Source organism: Narcine bancroftii, chromosome 4 (assembly GCF_036971445.1).
Source record: "Narcine bancroftii isolate sNarBan1 chromosome 4, sNarBan1.hap1, whole genome shotgun sequence".
Classification (NCBI taxonomy): Eukaryota; Metazoa; Chordata; class Chondrichthyes; order Torpediniformes; family Narcinidae; genus Narcine; species Narcine bancroftii.
The window spans coordinates 288,139,652-288,157,970 of NC_091472.1; the positions used below are offsets into that span (position 1 = coordinate 288,139,652).

General features: G+C 38.2%; 1 protein-coding gene across 7 annotated transcripts in view; it reads right to left on the reverse strand.

Moving 5' to 3' along the window:
* xirp2b (xin actin binding repeat containing 2b) overlaps positions 1 to 18,319 on the reverse strand; it is a 130,854-nt gene that overhangs the window by 34,163 nt on the left and 78,372 nt on the right. For 6 of the 7 annotated variants that reach the window (XM_069935320.1, XM_069935325.1, XM_069935323.1 and 3 more), the window contains one exon: positions 14,061 to 14,189. The exons of the other annotated variant lie outside the window; for it this stretch is intronic. In XM_069935320.1, the coding sequence (XP_069791421.1) occupies positions 14,061 to 14,189 (129 nt within the window). The remainder of the gene's footprint in view (positions 1 to 14,060; positions 14,190 to 18,319) is intronic. 7 annotated transcript variants of the gene reach the window in all.

Genomic DNA, 18,319 nt, shown 5'->3' on the forward strand with positions numbered 1-18,319 from the left:
CTATTGTGTTATCTGAACTATTACTTTCTGGCTCATTCAGTTCCAAGGCACCCAAGCACTTGGAAGGGTCTCTAGTTTTTTTTTTCCCTATCTGGCTGTGGGTTACAGCCCTCTGTCTAAAGATTCCAGCCCTCTGGCTAATGATTCCAGACTTCTAGATGTTGCTTCCAACCCTCTAGTTGTTGCTTCCAGCCCTCCAACCTCCACTTCTAGAGCCTCCAAAGATAGCAAGGTCAAAGGGACCAAGGAGATTTCTCAACTATCATGTCTTGTGTTTTATCAGTCATCAAATAATTAGTCATAAAGCTACGCCTTGATTTGACAACACCAGCTCGCTGTACTGAATGCTCACTGGTACCCAGTCACTATTTTCCCCCACCCACCACCCAACAACCATCCATTTCACACAATATTTTCCGAAGTTGAAACTGTAAAGCCACTCTATAAAACATACAGGGTTGGTAGGTTAATTAGGATTAATTGGGAGGCATGTGTTTCATGGGCCAGAAGGGCCCTCTGCTATGATGTATTGTCAAAAAAAATGTCCTTTGATGCATTCTTTACCTTCAAGTGGGAAGATTCTTTTGCAGTTGTGCAGCAGTCATTGACTGAACATTCTTTCCCTTTCCTTACCTCACCGTTTTGATCAAGTATCAGAAGGTTTAAGCACATAATTTAAATTTTATTAATTTATTCATAAAGGAAGAAAGTATGCCATTGGTCTAATATAATGAGGTATGATATTCATACATATATTTGTATGTAAATTATAATTGCAAAATATAAAAGTACTATACATAGCAAGATACTTAGGCAATTATAAACTCAATTCATAAAATGGTGGAAAAGACTTCATGAAACATTCTGTTTGCCGCACTCTTAGATACAATTGTTTCTTGTGGATTACCAAGATGCAGTGAATACAAGTGATAATAATGTCCAACTGGAGAATCCTGATCTCCAGTCAGACTCAAAGATGTGAGCCTGCCACTCCTAACCCCATTGTAATGTGACCTTGGAAGAAAAATCATTTCATACATACAAAAACAGGGAGCTCAACATTCTTATATTCGAAGAATGGACAGATGGGTTAATATACTCACATTATTGTCTTTTCCAGATGTTTTCTTTTATAGTTTGCCAATCAAGGAGACTAAATTAATGTACTGTATTCCACAGTGTAACAATTTGAATATATTAACATTTCAAATGTTATTTTTTGAGAAGTTCCTGAAAGTAATACCAATTGCTATTCTTTCTGGTTGGTTGAAATGCAAACAGCATGCAAATTCTTACTGGAATTTCAAAGAGCATTTAATTTGTCCGCCTTGGGGTAATTTAGGCCTGCGCCTAATTAGATTCATTAGAGCAGATCCCAAGAAAACATTTAAACTCAATATTTAATAATCATCCTACTTTAATGTTAAGCATGAAGACAAAGTTTTCAAGTAAAAGGACACAAGTCACGTAAAAGTTAAAGGTAATATTTTGATCAAACTTAATTTAGTCAAAATAGTTGCTCTTTTTTTAAAAATTGATAATAAAACAATCTACATTCTCCCTGCTAAATTGCTGTAGAGTCAAATTGGACACGTGAGTTTTCACTTTACACTGAAGTGCTTTCAAGTGCATATTCACATCGACGCATCATAAAAAAGAAAATGACACAGGAAATTAAATTCTTAATTTATGATTATAAAATGTACTTGGAATGACTTTAGGGTTAGAATTGCCCAACAGCATCTTTGGGCATTCGGAGTTCCAGTACAAAAGACGAGAAAGATTATGCAGGGTATCTCAGGGAGCCTGAGAATTTGGAATCAGTGTTTGGAATGTGTCCTCCGGGAACTCCTTTTAGGAAGTGAGGTGGTGGAGTTTTCACCCTTCCACCCGTGACTTGCTATCAAGTTTTCAGAGCTAGATGCTAGATGACAGCAACCATTCGAATTGAAATGTTCTGCCTTGGCTATTTCACCTGGATAATCGGAACCAGAGATGTGTAGCAACATTTCCACCACAATCACACTCATCCCAGCACTCTTCAGGAATGTGTACTCAATCTGCAACCATACTCCCCCTACAACCTTGCGTGTACAGCCAAATACCATTTCAGAACCATAGATGTAAGCCAGATATTAAATAATAATAAGACAGAACAGAGATTGAAGGCTAAGGCATGCTGTAAAGATTAAAACCTCTCTCTCTCTCTCTCTCTCTCAACATCAATAAGGCAAAGGAGATGATTGGTGACTTCATAAGAGATGGCAGAACCACACTCCTGTCCACCTCAATGATGCTGAAGTAGAAAGGGGAGGTTGCTTCAAGTTCTGAGGAGTAAATGTTTCCAGTGACCTGACCTGGACCATGCACGTTGATGTGACAGTCAAGAAAGCACACCTCACTTAGTTCTTCAGATTTGTGTTTTAGGTGTGGTCAGGAAATAGGTACTTTTTTTCATTAGACTTGGACTTGTTTTAAGGTTAAAAATTTTTGGTTACAAATTAAATTGTTTTTAGAGCAGGTATTAAAAGTGAATTTACCATTTGATCCATTATTTTTTTTTATTAGTTTCAGGATATTAAAGCCTTTGGCCATGTGCTTTGTATTTGCTTGTGGTCATTTGAGTGAGCTACAATTAAACGTCCTGAAACCTCCAGCATACAACGACATGTTTCTGGCCTGGATCCAAGGCTGGAAATGAGGGAGGAGACTTGGGCTCTCAGCCTTTATTGGGAAACTACGGGGAGGAGTTACCAGATTGGAGGTGGGCCAGTCAAAGCAGTCCAGTGAGGTCCCCCACCGACATTACCATGTTCCACCACATTTCTCCCCATTTCTGGGTCCCTGCACCTGTCCTTTACTCTCTGGAGTCTGCAAACACTCATGGCCACTACTGGGCATAGATGCCGCCATCTTGAGCACAAACCCATGGTTACAGGATATTATTTTTTTAAAACACTGTCAACTCCTCTGACAGGCTGTTTAATGCCTGTTCCAAGGTGTTAGGTCCGGGCAGTTGAACCCTTCAGAGCAGTGATTTGTCTCCGCTCTCCTGGGTTCACACCTGTGGCATCACTGCTGATACAGCAACTCCGGCAGCTCTGCCACTTTTGGATATTAGTCCAATGGCTCATTTAAGTTCAAGAGACACACCACAGACAGTAATGCTGGCTTGTGAAGCCAAATACAATTTGCTTGAGGAACTCAAACGATCAAGCATCATCAGTGGAAGAGAAGTAATGGAAAATGGTTTAAATTGAAACTCTTCATCAGGATGGCGGAATGTTAGTATAGAAGCAGAGTAAAGATGGAAGGGAGCCCCACACTTTAGTCCAAAAGGCCGAGGTGAAAAAAAATGACGGATAAAGGCAGTAGATTGGCAGATACCAGACAACGGGAAAGAGAGAGGGAAGAAAGGGAAGTGGGGCAGATGGAAGATGTTAGACAGGGTGGAATGGGTGATTAGGAGGTTGCCAGAGCAGGAATCTGATGTGTAGAGAAGGTGAGAATGATGGGACATAGAGAAATCAGATGGATCCCAAGTGGGGAGGGGATAAGAGCAGAAGAATACAGTGGGGAGATGGGGGTGGGGAAAATGGAACTAAAGAAGAGGTGGTATGAGAAAGGAGTGTTCAGAGCTGGGCAGGGGTAGGTGCAAAGAGGACAAAGAGGGGAGGTTAAGAGTAAAGAGGAACAGAAGAGGAGGAAGAGGCTCATTACCTAAATTAGAAAATTCTATGTTCATACCATTGAGGTGTAGACTGTCCAGAATATGAGGTGTTGTTCCTCTCAATCCTGGACCTTACTCTGGCAGTGAAGAAGGTCCAGGACTGACAGGACAGTGCAAGAATGGGAAGGTAAGTTAAATGGAATGCAACCAGAAAGTTAGGATGGCTATTACAGATAGAACATAGATGCTCTGCAAAATGGTTCCCTAGAGTGTGTTTGGTCTTAGCGATGTACAGGAGCCTACATCAGGAATGAAGTAGATGAGGGTAGTGGAAGTACACGTGAATCTTTGTCTCATGTGTAGGGCTGTTCGGGACCCTGAATGGTGATGAGGAAGGATGGATAAAAGCAAGTGTTAGTTGCAGGAAAAAAGTACCAGGAGAGGTGGGTTGGGAAGGATGTGCGGACAAGGGAATAGCAAAGAGAGTGGGAGCTTTGAAAGTATAAAGGGGTGATGACGGGTGTATGCGTCTGGTGGTGGGTTCAAGTTGCAGCTGACAGAAATGTCGGAGGATGATGCAATGAGGCTGGTGGGTGCAAGGTGAAGCAGAGGAATCCTATCCCTGTCCTGTTGGGAGGGTGGGACAGTGGTAACAGCAGAACTTGGGAGAGATGAAGGAATTTCATCTTAAGTATCTTGTGCTCACCAGTCCTTATGGTTACCATTTCTACAGAGCACATCAGGAACAACTTGGATATTTATTCAATGCGCGTGTTATATACATTTGACTTTGATTATATCCTATATGATTACATGACAAGTAAATTCAATTGGTTGCTTGAGCTACATATACCTCACTGTACAATAGGGCATTTAGACTTACTTCATGTAGGAAGAGATACCCGCCCTGATCCTCCACCTTTCTGTGGATGAGCGAGTTGGCTAAAATTCGACCATCATGTGTGTGACCAGGCCAACCCACATACACATCTGTGAAGGTGGAACAACAAAAGCGCAGTGTATTGTTGACATATGAAACACATTAATTGTTAAATTCAAATAATTGTAACTCGGGCCATGATCTGGTCTAATGTCCTCAACAGCTTTGATGAGTCATTTTTGAATGTCTCGGAATGCTTTAGACTTTGAATTGGAACTCGTCGAACCAGAAATGAGGCGCAAGGCAATAAACTGGCAACAGCCTCTGGAACCTCAGCTCAGACTCGCCACCCCATGTGAATGTAGATCCATTAGTTGTATTGTGTGTGGTGGCGACCCAAGTTACTGGAACGTTGAAGAGGACACTTTTTAAATGTTTTGTTCATCTGCTGACTGGTGCATGTCTTCAGGAGACAAACGACGGATTTGCAGAATGGGGAGATCCAATGTGTGCTGGTGCCATCGATGGCACATGTTTTCCCATCATTGCCCCCCATGACGATGCAGCAGCCTACTAAATCGGAAAGGGTGCCCCTCCATTGTTCTTCAAGCTGTTGTTGTAAGGATCATGGCACGAGTTACAATTATGTGTCTTTAACAATTAATGTCAATCAATACATTGCACTTTTGTTGTCCACCTTCACAGATGTGTACGTGGGTTGGCCTGGTCGCACGCATGATGTTTGAATTTTAGCCATCTCACTCATCCACAGAAAGGCGGGTATCTCTTCCCATGTGAAGTAAGTCTAAATGCCCCATTGTACAGTGATGTATGTGTAGCTCAACAATCAAGTAAACAATCAATCATGTTTACTTGTCACATATAATCATATAGGATACAATAAAATGAAATATATATATTTATAAACTGAAGGAATGGCTGACTGAGGGTCAGGTTCAATCCTTGTACTGTGGTTAGAAAACAGAGGTTGCATAAGGTACAGGTGCTCCCCGACTTAACATCTACTTGACTTGCGTCCACTTGCACATACGACTGAATATTTTTTTAAATAAGAAAAAATATAAAATTTACGTGGTTTATATTCTATTTGACAAACTATAACAGGAAAACAGGGCATGTAAGAGCCAAAATATGCGTAATTACCTTGTTAATCAGCATTCCGGGGTCCATAGGCTGGGCGTGGCCATCTTGATTCCTGCTATAGTTTGTCAAATTGATAATCAATTATTCTCTCTGACTAAATCATGTGAGTATCAAGGAATAGTAATTTCCGATCATGCCCCAGTCATTTTGTCTTTGAATTTGTATGATAATTCCCTTATTAAAAAACAATGGCGATTTAATACAACTCTTTTTTGCTGACAGAGAATTTTTAGATTTTATGGAGCAACAAATGCAGGTTTTTTTTGCTACTAATTCCTCCCCAATGATGTCCAATTTGATTGTTTGGGATACAATGAAAGCATATTTAAGAGGGCAAATTATTTTGTTCATGGCCAATATCAAAAAAAGACTAATAAGGAAAGGGTAGATTTAAATAATCAGATTAAGTAAATTGATTTACAATTCGCTCAAAATAAAAATCCTGAATTATATAAGAGAAGAGTAGAATTTAAAACTAAATTTGATCTTCTTTCTGCTTATCCAATTGAACAGCAATTGTTAAGAAGTAGAAGTCTTTTATATAGCTATGGGGAAATATCTAACAAGTTACTACTGGACAATTGAAAAGGAATTTCTGCTGAAAATAAAATTGCATGAGTCATGGTAATATCACAACAGATTATTACAAACTAAACAAGACATTTATTCTAAACTTTATACTTCTGAATTTAAGAATGATTATGTTCCAATGTCAGAATTTCTGGATCAGATGAATTTACCGGTACTTTCTCAAGAGAGTCATGCAAGTATAGAGAAACCTATTTCGCAGGAAGATATAGCTGTGACTCTTTACAGTCAGGTAAATCACCAGGACCAGATGGATTTCCTGCAGAATTTTATAAATCCTTCTCCAAACAGCATGTAGCCCATTTAAATCTGGTATTGGCTATCTCATTTAAAGAAGAAAAGCTACCTTTATCATTTATTGAGGCTTGTCTCTCTTATTCTAAAAAAAGGGAAAGAACCAATAGGGTGTACTTCTTATAGATCTATATTGTTACTTAACATTCATATGAAGATTCTATCAAAGGTTTTAGCACATAGATTAGAAAGAAAACACCACTTACTATAAACTCAGGATAAACTGGTTTTATTTAAAAAATCATTTTTTATCATAATCATCAATTATTGAACATTCTATATCTACCTTCCACTCCTTCAATAGAATGTGTTCTTTCATTAGATGCTGAAAAAGTGTTTGACCGGGTGGAATAGGAGTATCATTTTGCTGCACAAGGTAAATTTAATTTTGGCTCAGATTTTATTAAATGGATTAAATTATTGTATTTATGCCCAATGCTTCAGCCCACTCTAAATTACAGCAATCGGATATAATTAATAGGATATATTTAATCTCAACAGGGAACTTGACAGGGTTGCCCGTTAAGTCCTTTGCTTTTTGATATAGAATTGGAACTATTAACTGTTGCTCTCCGACACTGTCGAGAATTTAATGGTTCAATTAGAAGAGGAATTGAGCATAAAGTATCACTCTATGTGGATGATTTACTATATTTGCTTCAAATCCTGAAATTTCTACACCAAAAATATTAATTTTGTTTGTTAGATTCAGTCAGTTTTCGAGTTACAAATTAAATTTACACAAGAGTGAACTTTTATCCTTAAAAGGTGATTTTGCAGGTTATTCTAATTTTCCATTTAAGGTATTGAAAGAACACTTTCAATATTTAGGAACTGCAATTACAAAAAGTTATTTAAAAAACTTATTGAAAGAGAATTTCTGGGTATTACTCAATAAGATTAAACTATCATTATTAGGTTGGTCACCTTTATTACAATGATGAGACATATTAATTTGATTAGAATGAATATTTTACCTAAATTTTTCTGTCTTTCAAACGTTACCAATTTTTATCCCCAAATCCTTTTTCATTTACCATTTCTACTTATATATGGCAGACGAAAAAAGAAACACGTACAATAAAGCCCGTCTTCAAAAGACCACATTAAATGAAGGATTATCACTTCCAGATTTTAGATTTTATAATTTTTAATTATTACAATTGGGTAAGTCAGTGAATCACCCCTCTAGGGTAGAAAAAATCTTCTATGTTGGCAATTTTAGTATCTTTTTTACCATTTTCCTTTTAACACATAATCCATTAATAAGAAATAGGCTGAGAATTTGGGCTCAATTTAGGAAATACTTCAGAATTAATAGTTTTTCACTGACTAGTCCAATTATAGATAACCATCTTTTAAAAATGTCTTTGTTGAACTTAGGTTTTAAGGAATGGATTAGAATAGATATTCAATGTTTTAATTATCTCATTATTTGAGATAATTTTGCCTCCTTTTGATCAATTATCAGCTAAATTTAGTCTTTCCAATAGACACTTTTTTTTAGATATTTACAAATTAGACATTCTATTCAGTCTAAGCTTTCGGATTTTCCACAAATTTCCAACAATAATATTCTTGATCTGTTTTTAATTTATGATTTTATTTTCATGGGGGATTAACATGATATATTTATAATAATTTATTGGAGTTAAATTCAGATCCCATATCAGGGATTAAGAGAGATTGGGAATGATTTGAATTTAACATTCTCAGATGAAGATGGGTTCTCTACTCTCATCTTGATTAATGATTCCTCATTCTGTGCAAGGCATTGCTCATTACAATTCTAGGTGATTCACAGAACTCATATATCCAAACTTAAATTATGTCATTTTTGTGCAGATATTGATCCACTATGTGAGAAATATAAAACTGTTGAAGCTTCTCTGATCCATATGTTTTGGGAGTACCCAAATTGAGAGAAATTCTGGAAAGGCATTTTCAAAACTTTATCAATGATTCTTAAAATTAATATGGAACCTTGCCCATTAATGGCTTTGTTTGGTTTTTCTTGTGATTCATTACCTCATGAAAAAAGTTTTAGCTTTTACTAGATTAATAGCCAGATGAGCAATTTTATCAAAATGGAAAGATGACTCATCCCCTACTTATACGCAGTGGTTACATGATGTAATGTCCTATTTAGGTTTAGAGAAAATTAGATATAATATTAAAGATAGAAAGTTTCAATTTATAAAATTGTTGGTCCCATTCATGGAATATTTTTTTTAATTGGAAGATTTAACAATTCTTTTAATTAACAATTGTTTGTTCTGGCCGTTCATTGCCTGTTCTCTGGGGGGTTGCCAGTGGTTCCACATTATTGATTTTTCTTTAGTTTTTAAGCTTTTTTTTCTTTTTTTTTCCTTTATTTTACACATTATTCCAATAAATGGATTTAACATGGTCACATTATTTCAATTAAAGTTTGAGATATTATAAGCAATTATTGATGTCGTTTTATCTTCTTTTTCTCATTAGTTTTTTTATGTGTTCTTACTTGTATATAAATGAATTATAATGTAATTGTCAATTCTACATTTATGCTTATATGTTAAACTCAATAAAATATTTTAAAAAGAAAAGAAAGACAGAAGTCATTGTGTTTCCAAGGTACAGAATAAAAATTAAAAAGCAAGTGAAACCTACAGTCCATGTTCTGAAAACAGTTAAACCTCAAGAAATGAGGAAAAACAAATGATGATTGCATGAAATGATTAGGATGATCCAGGACAAACTGCAGAAAACATTTCTACGACTGATTTCACCTACATTGAATTCGCCCATCATTATTGAATGAAGATCTACCGGGACCAATGCCTGAAGAGGACGCACAAAATCAGTGAACCGGTGCGGACTCAAAAGGCCGACATGGCCTGTTACCGCTCCGTAAATGGTTATATGGTTATATGAAATGATACTACCTACCTTGGTCGTATCAGACATGGGATGAAAATGACCCCCCCCCCCATTCCACCTTAGTTGTGTTTATACGGGTAGATGAAGCATTTAAAAGGCAGTTATTTCCTGTCTCTTAACGGCTGCATAAAAGGAGCTAATGAATGTTCCAAATGAGTTCAGGATTGCTGAGTTTCATTCAGTCAGGGCATGAAAACTTAACCATGCTGGGGTTGACCACTAGGTGGCATGAATGATTAGTTTTGGGATGGCCTTAGAATATTCCCTTTAATGCAGGAGCTGCACCCTTCATTTTCTTCCTTCAGGCATTGCATGGATTGTGACGTTTCCATGAATTGAAATAGAAAACATCAAACAGATTTGAATTACCTGGTATGCACTGAACCGGAACACCAAAATAATTTAAAATTATTCCAGCCTAGAGACACAGGAAATTGCAAATGCCAGAAAAAATGAACTACTGGAAGAACTCAATCCTGATTCAGGATCTTGACATGAAACATTGACCATTCTATTGCCTCCACAGATGCTACTTGATTTGCTGAGTTACTCCAGCAATTTATTTGTTGCAATTATTCAAACTGATAGAATCAATGGAAAAATGGGCAGACATGATAAATAATTTCTGGTATGAATACGAATTTAGGTGTCAAAATAAAACTTTGCACAGAGTCTTTTTTTTTTATATGTCACAATTAGAGTTCAGGTTGGAGAATACCTCAAAATGTTGCATAGATACAGACATTTGTCCACTAACACTAGTTTCATTCAAACAAGAATCCAATCAGACCCATTCTTCCTCATGGTCCTGCAATGTATTGTTCAAGTAAAATCATTTTGTCCCCATCATACTCTTTCACTTCTGACTTTATTTTCAAAAGAATTGTTTCATGACCTTATATGGACATAGTCTTTATTCAGTTAAATCTGGACAAGAGCAAGAAGAGATAGGAGTAATCTTATAGATCAGTGTCTACAAACCACTGTCTTGTTTTCCACTTGGTTTTAGCAATGCTAATCAGTCTGATTCATACATAGGTCAAACAAGAATTTCCAGCTAGAAAAAAAGATCTCACAGCAAGACATAACACAGCAAAGAGACATTAATGAGAACAGTAATGCTTAAATTTACGCCACCTACAACATTATCATCCTCCACAATTTCCATCTACAATGTCATTCCACCACCAGACACACCTTCCCCTCCCTGCCTTCCAGAGGGACATCTCCTTCTGTGACTCCTACATCCATTCGTCCCTTCCCATTAGTACCCCACTTGGTACCTAACCCTGTGACAGCATGGAATGCTACACTTCCATCCACATCTCCTCCCTCACCACCATTCACGTGCCCAAATAGTTCTTTTAACTCAGTGGTTCTCAACCTTTTTCTTTCCACTCACATACCACTTTAAGTAATCCCTATGCCATAGGAGCTTTGTGATTAGTAAGAGATTGCTTAAGGTGGTATGTGAGTGGGAAGGGAAGGTTAAGAATCACTGCTCTAGACCTAATTGTTACAGAAATATTTTGCTTCAGAAAAATTCTCATTGGCCCATTTCCGTTGGAGTTATGAAACCGTGCACATAATAAGTCAATTAGATACGATTAAAACAGCGGTTTTCAGACTTTTTCTTTCCACCCACATACCACCTTACTAATGTTGAAAATTCATGGATACTGCCAATGGAATGCTGCTCTGTCTTTTTGCCCTCAGATATTTCCATTTAATATGTTTCATCTTATCCAGTTGCTTAGGCCTTCACACCTTAAATGATTGCTTCCACAACATTCAAAACATTAGGCCTTTTTACACAGCCAATGAAGAGAAATGTTCTGCTCCGGTGGTTGTGTGCAAAAATATCGAGACGGAATTTATTATTACAAATTCCATCCTGTAATTTTTCCACTGGAAACCCTATACATTTTTACGCAGCGGCTGAAATGTAAAATGACCGCAGCCACTCCATAAGAAACAGGCCTAATGTATACAACATCACCCCTCTGACAAACTCCGCAGCACAGGAAGGCCATGTAAAAATGCCCTAAAAGTGCCTCCGTGTAGATGACCGCACTGGGACACACTGGAGGTAAGTATGCTAATTTTTTTTCGAACAATTCATTCGTTTCTGTGTAAAAATGCCAAGTAAGCAGTATGCACAGCAGAAAAACTAATGCAAACATAGAACGGATTGGAGGATCTTATGAAAAAAAATTACATGTATGAGAAATTGTATAAATTCTGTTTGTAGATAAGAGGGTTGATTAAATATGGAGAAAAGGAAGTGATGATGAATTGAAAACATATTGTAAGTCAGTGTATGCTAGGAGCTGATAAGTGAAAACCAAATAAAGTAATAATGGGAAGATGGAGCCAGGTGGTGAGGCTGGGGGCTGTGGGAGGGGGGGGGAGGAGCAAGTAGAATCAAGGCTGGGAAGTGATAAAGAACCAGATAAATGAGGGATAAGAGGCAAATGGCACCAGATAGAGGGTGGAATAAGGAGGGATGCTGGTGGAGAAAACTTCCAGGTAGATTGGAGTGTGTTGTGTGTGGTGGAAACATGGCCTCCCTGCCTGTCTGAAATGTGTGTATTGCGGGTGGTCACGTGTTCTCCCCATCTGAAACTTATTTGGAAATCACATCACCTGTCAATCAAGGTTGGACTCTGGCCACCCATTAGTGCACACCTTGCCATTGGCTAATTTAAATTACCTAGGGAAATTATTGTCTAGAAGCACGGATTAGCACTGTATATAACTCCAACACACAGTATATGCTTTCTCTCTGCCTCGTGGTCCAAGCTCCAGGTATTGGTCCATGTCAGGTCACTACTGTAGACATCGCTGGAAGTGTAGCGGGTAAGTAGTGCACTACATTGAAGCTGAGCCATTAGTACAGCGATAGATCAGTACTCGCAGAGAGCTGCAATCCCATTGGCCAGGGAACTGGGTGTGCATGTAAGTATCCCAGTTTGTAGTGTGCGAGTGGGTCAAGTATATGTTCATCAATGTCGGAATCCAACTAAAGTCTGAGACGAATGTTTAAATCATCAATTACATGAAATATTGAACGAGTACTGTTTAACGTTCTCCCGTTTGTTTCTCATGTGTTAATAAAAGTTATTTGTGATTGTAACACTTGTGGCCAGACTCGTCTCTCTGTGAACCCACCGAACCTGATACTCTTCCCGACATGACAGAGTAGAGATAGAAGGGAGGGGTGAAATAGGGAAGGTGGTTGGTGGAGAAGACCCCCCAGGTGGATTGGAGTGTAGATAATGGGCAAATGGAAATAGGAAATGTTGAGAAAGATAGAGATGAAGGAGTTGGTCATATGAATGAGGAAAATATTCAGCTCAAGGAAACATCAGGGTTGCTAGCACCCGAAGACTTTTATTTATCTCAGTATACTCATATTTCTCTGAGAAGGGACAATTTTTCATTGGACATCAGCCTTCTTCAAACTTCTTGAAAATATTCAGTCTAATATTTCATTTTCTTTAACCCATTCCCAATTTCTTCTGATTATTAGCACATTCTCAGTGTTGTTCCTTTGGGAACCTCTGTAGGAATGAACCAATAAGCAGCTGAAGGTTCGTTGTTTTGTCGTCAAATTGTGCTGGACTCTTGTGACAATGCTCCTTTAAATAAAAGCAAAAAATGTACATAAAATGCAAAATTTTTATGCACGAAAGCAAAATTATTGTACATTTCCAGTAATACTAAAAAAAAACTTGGTATTTTCCAGAAAAGGAAGCAATGATATTTCAAACAATGTTGACTTGATGATGGGCCTGGGGAGTTGGAGGAAGAAAGTATTTAATTTATGAACCAAGATTCATAATCTCACACATTCAAAAGCTTTGTTGCCAATGAAGTACCTCTAAAGTTTAATCACATGCTGCGTGCAGGAAGTTCCTCTCTCATACGTGCATGCTAATTTAATAAATGGAAGAACGTTTGTGGTAGTAACTTGTTGTTAGAGGAATGTTGCCTGTAGAACTGACCAAACTGAAATAGTGTCACAGGACCACTTACATTCACTTGGTCAGTACACATTATTGTAGTTTTAATGTTCTACATGAAAGATGGAATCTGGGGTAAAACATCAAAGTCTGCAGACGTAGTGATTGAAGTAAAAACACAATGCAGGAGAAATTCAGCAGGTAAAACAGTGTACTTTATATAGCAAAGATAGACACATCACCAAGTTTTCGGTCTTGAGCCCTTCATCAAGGTATGAGCAAAATGTAGGCAGGCATTTGAATAAAAAAATGATGAAATTCAACTCCAACAATAAGCCCTTCTCAGCACTAAATTGAAGTGCTAGCCTAGATTATGATCAGCATTTGTTTGGTGCAGAGTTTACAAAGGGTTACAAAGGAAGAAAACATCTAAAATCTGATCCAAAATATATGGTTTTCAGGATTGAAATCTAAAATTGCCCTGAAAATTTTATAATTAAAACCCAAGAGCAATTTTAACTGTTGTCAGCTGCAGCTAGTGTAAATTGCACTAGGATTCACATCTGCAGCCAATTACCTGCACAGATCGTTGCTGGTATTGGTGGTGAGCGGCAGAACTGTGTGAGGAGGTTATCCCTTGTGATTCAAATTGTTTCTTCACACTTGCTAGACCTCCGGGCAGGGCTCGAGCTTCTTCTTCTGGACCCTGACAGAATGGTGGCAAAGAAAGGTTACTTTGTTGTAAATCCCTTGTAAACTAAAATACATTCGCAGCTCTCAGCTTTTTTGTGAGGGCTGTCTGCTGGAACAAGATCTTGGACGAACACAATTAGTTTGCAGCAAAAAAAAACAGTTGGAAGCATGCAACACCGAAACAGGCCCTAGTCGGCGATGAATATTATTCAACCTGGTCCCATCGACATGCAGCCAGACTGTCCCTCCCATCCACGTACCTATCCAATCTTTTAAATGTCAAATTCAAAACTATAACCATCACTTCAGCTCGCAGCTTGATCTACTCTCACCACCCTCTGATTGAAGAGGTTCCCACTAAAGTTCCCTTCAAACATTTCACCTTTCACCCTTAACCCATGTTCTCTAGTTTTTGTCTCAGGCAACACAGTGGAAAAAGTCAGCTTGTATTTATTCTATCTATTACCCTCATCATTTTCTGTTCATCTATCAAATCTCCCCTCGTTCTCTGATGCTCCAGGGGCTAAAGTCCTAACCTAGCCAACTTTTCCCTGTCTCTCACCTCCTCAAGTCCCAGCAATATCCTTGTACATTTTCTCTACACTCTTTAACCTTATGATATATTTCCTGTATGTGAGAGATCAAAACTGCATCTTGTACTCCATTACTTCAATCTTGGCCTCACCAATTTCTTGTACAGCTTCAACACACTCTGATTTATTAATGGTGTTGTGCCAAAGGCACTCTTTATGACCCTATCTACCTCTGAACCACCTTCAAGGAACTACTTATCTGGCTTCCAGTTCTACTTCTCTCTGTTCTACTGCACTCCTCAGTGCCCCACCATTTACTGTGCAAATCCTACCCTGGTTTGACCTCTCAAAATGGAACACCTCACACTTGTCCACATTAAGTTCCATTTGCCATTTTGAATCTTGAGAACTTTTTGTTGGAGACTACAATGCTGGCATAAGGTACAAAAAATTTGCATGACAAGTTAAAGCAGGAGCCTATTTTCCCTTCTGTTAATGCAGGTAATAGGTTTCCAAACATAGTTTTAGTTAGTTTTACTTTAGAGACACAGATTGATTACAGGCCCTTCCACCAAGAACACCAAGTAGGTGACCAATTCACCTACTAACCCTCTACATCTTTGGAACATGGGAGGAAACTGGTGCACCCAGAGAAAACCCACACAGACACAAGGAGTATGTACAAACTCGTTAGCAACAGTGCCGGATTTGAACCCAGGTTGCTGGGACAATAATAGTATCTTGATAACCACTGTATTAACTGTGCTGCTCCTCTCTATCCTTTTACTTTAGTTTCTGCATTTTTGAAATTTCATCCTACTTTACGTGCCTTAAAATTTGTTTAATCTGGAAGTATGGGTGTTTAACCTTCTCAAAGATCAGTTGTAAAAGAGCAATTCTAATCCCACCCTCCTGTAGCCCTGCAGGTCAGAATCAAAATTTATTGTCATGAACGAGTTATGAAATTCGGTGTTTTGCAGCGGCATCATGGTGTAAACATTCATATTATAACCATCCTCACAACTTTATATATTAAAAAAATGTGCATGAAAGCAGGGTCTTTAGTTCATTGATTATCCAGGAATCTGATGGCTGCAGAGAAGAAGCTGTCCTTGTGCCATTGAGGCTCCTGTACCTCTTTCCTGATGGTAGTAGAGTGAAGTAGGCATGGCCTGGGTGTTGGGGACCTTTGAGGATAGAGGCTGCTTTTTAAGACACCACCTCATGTAGATGTCCTCAATGAAGTGAAGTCTGGTGCCTGATGTGTTGCAGGCTGAGTTAACAAACCTCTGGAGTTTATATTTGACCTGTACACATTCAGGTACTTTTAAATATGGCAAGGATTTCTGCCTTGACTGCACTAATTATGGTCAGAAGTCCATTCTGTCCCTTAAAGCCCATTCTGTCCCTTAAAGCTTCTCCACAATAAGATACACTGGATTTGCATGGTCAAAGAGACAAATGAACAAAACTTGAAGAAGGACAAGCCTACTTGTCCCCTCATGCCTAATTCCTCATTCAATGAGATTATGATTGAACTTCAGTGCTAGTTCATTGAACTAATTCCATACACTTTAACTCCCTATGTAAGTAGGAAGGCAAATGATGCATAAGCCTTTAACAAGAGGATATCCATGTGATGTTTGAGACAGCTTGCTCCATATTATCCAGAGACCTATTAATCTATTAATCTCAACCTTGAATATATTTAATGATTGTGCATCCACAGATCTCTTGGATAAAGAATTCCAAAGATTCATTACTATTTTAGGACTCTGACCCTTGGTTCGAAACGTCCTAACCAGGGGAAATATCAATTGCATAGCTACTTTGTTAAAACGTTTAAGGTTATGCATTAATGAGATCACCTCTCATTCTTTTGAACTCGAGAATAGAAGACCAGACTGTATTTAATCAGTCCTCTTGCAAAAAAGCTCAAAAGTCACTGTGTTATTATGTAAATAAGAACTACATTTCCAAGCAGGCAATGCCCGCGGTTGGCAGAAACTGGAAGCGACATATGACAGGGGTTGTCATTGGAACTTGGTTGAAGCAGCTCAAGGAAAATAAAGTCGGTGAAGTGTTAAAACCCATGTAAAGTCATTCTTCTTGAAAGAACAAGCATAGCATGGTGTCAGAAGTGTCTGAGTAAGTAAGAGAAGACAAAAATTTGTATGCATGGATAAGTCAAGTTTACCGGCAACCTAGCCAATAACTGGAAAAGCTTCAAACAGCGATTCAACATTTATTTAGAAGCTGGTGGAATGGGAGAGACTGATGAAAAATGGAAAGTGTCTATGTTTCTGTACATGATGGGTGAAGATGCCTTGGACATCTATAACAGTTTTTAAATTGATGAGGCAGCTTTCACATTGAACACTCTGATGACAAAATTGAAAACATCACATTTGAGAGATTCAAGTTTTTCTCCTGTGACCAGAAACAAGACATGAGCTTTAACCAACACTTAGCTGAGCTTCACACACTGAGTAAGTCCCGTGAATTTGGAGATTTGAAATATACACTCATTAAAGACAGAATAGTTTGTGGAACCCCAGATTATGGACTTAGAGAAAGACTGTTACGTGAAAAAGATTTGACACTGGAAAAGGCAACTGGTGGAAAGAGACTGACCACAGAATGTGGACACATTTGTTATGCAGACATAGTATCCTGTTTATGTTTTTGTTTCTTTAAAGGGGATAGATGTGTTCTTATGTGTATAAATAAGAACTACATTTCCCAGCATGCAGTGTGTGCAGTTGAGAGGAAGCCAGAAGTGACATATGATGGGGGTTGTTGTTGGAGGTCAGTTGAAGCAGCTGAAGGAAAATAAAGTAAGTTAAGTGTTAAATCCATGTAAGATTAAGCATAACAGTCAAAAGAATCAGTCCAATATATTTTTGCTATATTCCCTGTATATAAATTCTTGAGTGGGGAGACAGATAGTATTTGCTCACTGAGGCCCTGTATACTTAGAGCAAGATATCACCACTTCGGACTCACATTTGCCAAAGGCCAACATACCATTTGCTTTCCTAGTTGTTACCCAAACCTTTGACAATTGTTTTTCGCCCACAGATGCTGCTGGATCTGCTAACTTTCGTCAGCAAGTTATCTTCTGCTAATTTTTAATGATTTGCATGCAAGGAATTCCAGGTTATACTGAGCGTAGCACTGTTCAATGTCTTACAATTCAAAAAATAAGATCATAAGACAAGAACAGATAGGAGTGAAATAAGCTATTCAACTCATCGAGTCTGCCCCACTACTCAACAATGAATTTATCCATGTTCTCCCTCAGCCCCACTGCCCAGCCTTCTCCCCATAACTTTGATGCCCTGGCTAATCAAGAACCTATAAATTTCTCCCTTACATACACCCAATGACTTGGACTCCAAAACCACCTGTGGCAACAAATTCCACAGATTCACCACCCTCTGGCAGAAGAAATTCCTCTGCATTTCTGTTCTAAGTGGACAAACTTCTATCTTGACCTCTTGACCTAGACCTTGACCATTGGAAAAAACCTTTCCACTTCTACTCTGCCCATGCCTTTCAACATTAAAAATGTTTCAATGAAATCTCCCCAAATTCTCTGAAGTTCCAA